Source organism: Phocoena phocoena, chromosome 20 (genome assembly GCF_963924675.1).
Source record: "Phocoena phocoena chromosome 20, mPhoPho1.1, whole genome shotgun sequence".
Classification (NCBI taxonomy): domain Eukaryota; kingdom Metazoa; phylum Chordata; class Mammalia; order Artiodactyla; family Phocoenidae; genus Phocoena; species Phocoena phocoena.
In genome coordinates, this window is record NC_089238.1 from 48,028,305 (window position 1) to 48,031,940 (window position 3,636).

General features: G+C 39.5%; 1 protein-coding gene across 6 annotated transcripts in view; it reads left to right on the forward strand.

Annotated features, from left to right (window-relative positions):
• The first annotated feature begins 2,645 nt into the window (after positions 1–2,645).
• The window catches only part of CNTNAP4 (contactin associated protein family member 4), a 256,272-nt gene continuing 255,281 nt past the window's right edge, over positions 2,646–3,636 (forward strand). For all 6 annotated transcript variants that reach the window (XM_065899255.1, XM_065899257.1, XM_065899262.1 and 3 more), the window contains exon 1: positions 2,646–2,730. In XM_065899255.1, the coding sequence (XP_065755327.1) occupies positions 2,646–2,730 (85 nt within the window). The remainder of the gene's footprint in view (positions 2,731–3,636) is intronic.

Here is a 3,636-nt window from a genome sequence, read left to right on the forward strand (position 1 = left end):
TAGGCACTCAGTGGGGGGTTGTCACACATTATATCACAATGGCTCTTTAGTCATTATTCTCTTACTTTTTAAGAAAAGGAAATCAAAGACCAGAGTAAATGAGTCATTTAATCAGAACCACAGTGAAAGCTGAATTCATATCTGGGCTTCTCTGTTTATAATGTCTAAACTCTCTCCACTGCGTCATGTGGTCCACGTGGCTCTCTCTCCTCTGTGGCCATCAGGCAGGGTCTGGCGGTGCAATGGCTTGAAATACTCAGGTACTTTATTCAGTGCCAGCCTCCAACTCATTCTATTACCATAACCCATTGATATGGAAAAATCCATCTTTAACGGTTGCTATGAAATTTTACACTTTGTCCTAAAGAAGTTATTATTGCCAGGAAAGGTTCAGTTATTTTTCATTTTTGATATGTGTACTGATCCTTTTAAAATGCATTCTCTAATTTATTTTATGGGAACAGTTTTAAGTATAAAGTTTTAAAAGGAAGACAACTTTTTTCTCTTCTGGAGAAAAGAAGAGAATTTAAAAAAAGAGAAAAAGAGAACTTTTCTCTTCTGGAGAGCCTGAGACCCGTTCCCTCTGTGTGGAGTCATTGAAGGAAATACTTTCAGAGCTTTGCAGACCAGAATGCCGAGCCTACTCACCGTGGCACTTTGGACATACTGCGTAACTTTGCTGAGGCTCAATCTATTTGTCTGTTAAATGGGCACAATGATATTTCCCTCAGAGATTGCTATAATAATTTAAGTAGATAACAAGTGGCATATAATATGTGTTCAACAATATTTAATCCCCTTCAATAATTACTTAACAGAAATTGTCAATTTATATCTGCTTTTGCTTAACATGTTATGTTTGAAAATGACAAAATCAGGGATATAGGCCTAGAAATACAGAGTAAACACTCGAACAATGACCTTTCTTTTCCTCTGCTTTTTTTTTTTTTTTTTTTAAGGGCTTCAGGTTTTCACTGCCTTTGACAGAGGTCAGGAAGGAGCTGTACTCTTATGTGAAGGGCAGCAAGTCCTAGGGTGAGAGCAGTAAAACTGGGGTCAGAAAAACAAAGTTCAATCCTCAGCGCTTTATTTACTAACTCTATGATCTCCTCAGATCATTTAAATTCCCTATTCTTGTTTTCTCATCTGCAAAATAGGGAAATTAAAAATATCTATTCTGCTTTGTTTGTAGGCAAGAGCTAGCTCTTACGGTGAATGCTTCTGTCATTTCCCCCTTATTTCATTCATTCTATAGCAAGGTTGCTGCTGCTGAATGCTTATGTTTCTTCTTACTTGTTATCACCAAGAAGTGCTTGAGAATCTCAGTGTTCCTATTATAAAATTTAGCACATTCTAAGTTAGATATCTTGACATTTATTTTGAAGAGCTTATTTATCCTTCTGTGACACCATGTTATACACTTATCCTTATGTGATACTAGCTCCATTATTTAAATGCTTTAATATTCTATTCAAGAACTGGCAATATCCATGGATCAGCCATTTGAAGAGTAATTTTTCTGTAGCTGGAGATCTTCTGAATTCAACTTTACTCCTCTCTCCTTTAGGCCATTTGAATTACATCTTTAAATTGTTTAGGAGGTTTGGTGTGAGTGTGTGTGTGTGTGTGTTTTGGGCGGGGGGTTCCCTTTCTTCAGTATCCCATCATTTTTATTTTTGGGCCTTTTGGGAATTATTATTAAAGAATTTGATTGTAGAATGCCACTGTGTATTCACAGCCTGAAGCATTCATCAAAATAGATCTATCCAAAGCATTCAGTTTGTGGATTTGTACTCCTGATGCACTAAAATAAGAAATGTTAATTTCTTGCAGACTATTACTAGATGATTTTAAATATCTGCCAAACAGGAATGTCTGTTTCCTTGTGAGGCATTTCCATAATAAAATCCTGGCACCATAGCTGAAGAGGATAATTTTATATAAACAGAGAAAAACAACAGCAAGTATTTTCCCCAAGGACAGTTTTAGCTACCATTTACCAATGCTGCTTAGTTATTTCTGTCTCATTTTATGCTTTTGTTTTGAAACAAAACACAATTTTACCTGGATGCACTCCCGGATAATCAGGAATTAGCTCAGTATGTTGACTGGCTCTGCTGAAGGCAAGACCTGCAGAAAATCAGGAGGTTCCACCGCCTCGCCCCTCCCCCCACGGACATCTCCAGAGGGGAGAAAAGGGTTAAGGATTATTGAAGAATAGAGCAGAGGGGAGGGAGCCCCGAGGAGGCCCAGCCGCGGCAGGCCTCGCCTCCAAGTCCAGCTTTCATCAGCAGCGCAGCGCCCGGCGGAGCTCTGAGCGCTGCTGTGAATTTGGAGGAGGGACGCTGCTGCTGCCAATTTCTGGGACCACGGCTGCGAGGAGTGGGCGTGGCCTCGGCAGTGTGGATGCTCGTTCGGAAAGATGCTGAGCGCTTTTCAGTGAGCAGTCAGGGCTGTGGTGTGTGTGTTTGTGTGTGTGTGTGTGTGTGTGTGAGAGAGAGAGAGAAGGAAGAGGAGGAGGTAGAGAGACCAAGACACCCAGAGGTGCTGAAAATCCAGACAGAGCTGGGAGACAGACTGAGAGCGGGACTGGAGCCCTCGGAGAGCCACTCAAGATCTTTTGGGGGAGCCCAATGAATGTGAACATGAGGCCTGTCACCGGAGCTGTTCTCAAGACGCTACTTCTGTTATCTACTCCAAATTGGAACAGGGTTTTAGCTGGGAATTCCTGTAAGTATACAGCAAATGATTTAGAACTTGAAGGGGGCCTCTCTGCAAAACTTTAATTCTGTTGTTTTTTATGATTATTATTTGCAGCTGGAATTGCTGCAAAGCACATTGCTATAAATGAAGCATCACTTAAAATCTTGCAAATACGACTGGGTTTACACATGTCTTTCCTCTTGGTCTGGTCAGAATATGCAAAGTATCGTTTCTCTGTTTGTCTACGAGCAGAATCTTGTCCTCTTGTCTTTGTGTATTCATTGAGAACACTCAAGTTCTAGTAAAACATTAAATCGTCATCTTAATCATGGAATAGCCTGTGAATGTCTTTGTTTCTTCCTTTTTTTAGGTTTCCTGAATTTTATTGGAATTATGTCTAACAGGAAAACAACTGGCAGACTTTACATTATGCTACATTAGCTTAGATTTCTGAAGTTTGCAATTTGGCAGACTGATAGCTGGCTGCATCTTTAGAATGATGCCAGGATAATAACTGAAACATACTGCAGAATTCAGGGGCAGAATTGGTAGAGGTGAACCTCAATATTAGGAATTGTGTCCTCACTGCCACCAGAATGAGACTTGAACACGGGGGCTTGATTCCTACATCTTGCTTAAAGAAATACATTCAGGTGCTTTTTTCAAAAGTATTATTCTTGAATTTTTAACTTTATAAATTTGTGATTGAATATTCTGATTCTGAGTTAATGGTCCCAGGGAAGATTTATTAAGACCTTATTTCTAATTTAAGTATCATCCAAAATAATTTGACAGAGGTCCCTTCATCCACTTTTTATTAGAGATAAGAAGTTTTAAAAGTTACATTTGGCCTAAAATCTCTAAACTGGAGAATTTCTCCCTCCCTGATGAATGATCAACAAGCCCAGCAAATACAACTTTTTCTCTCTTTCT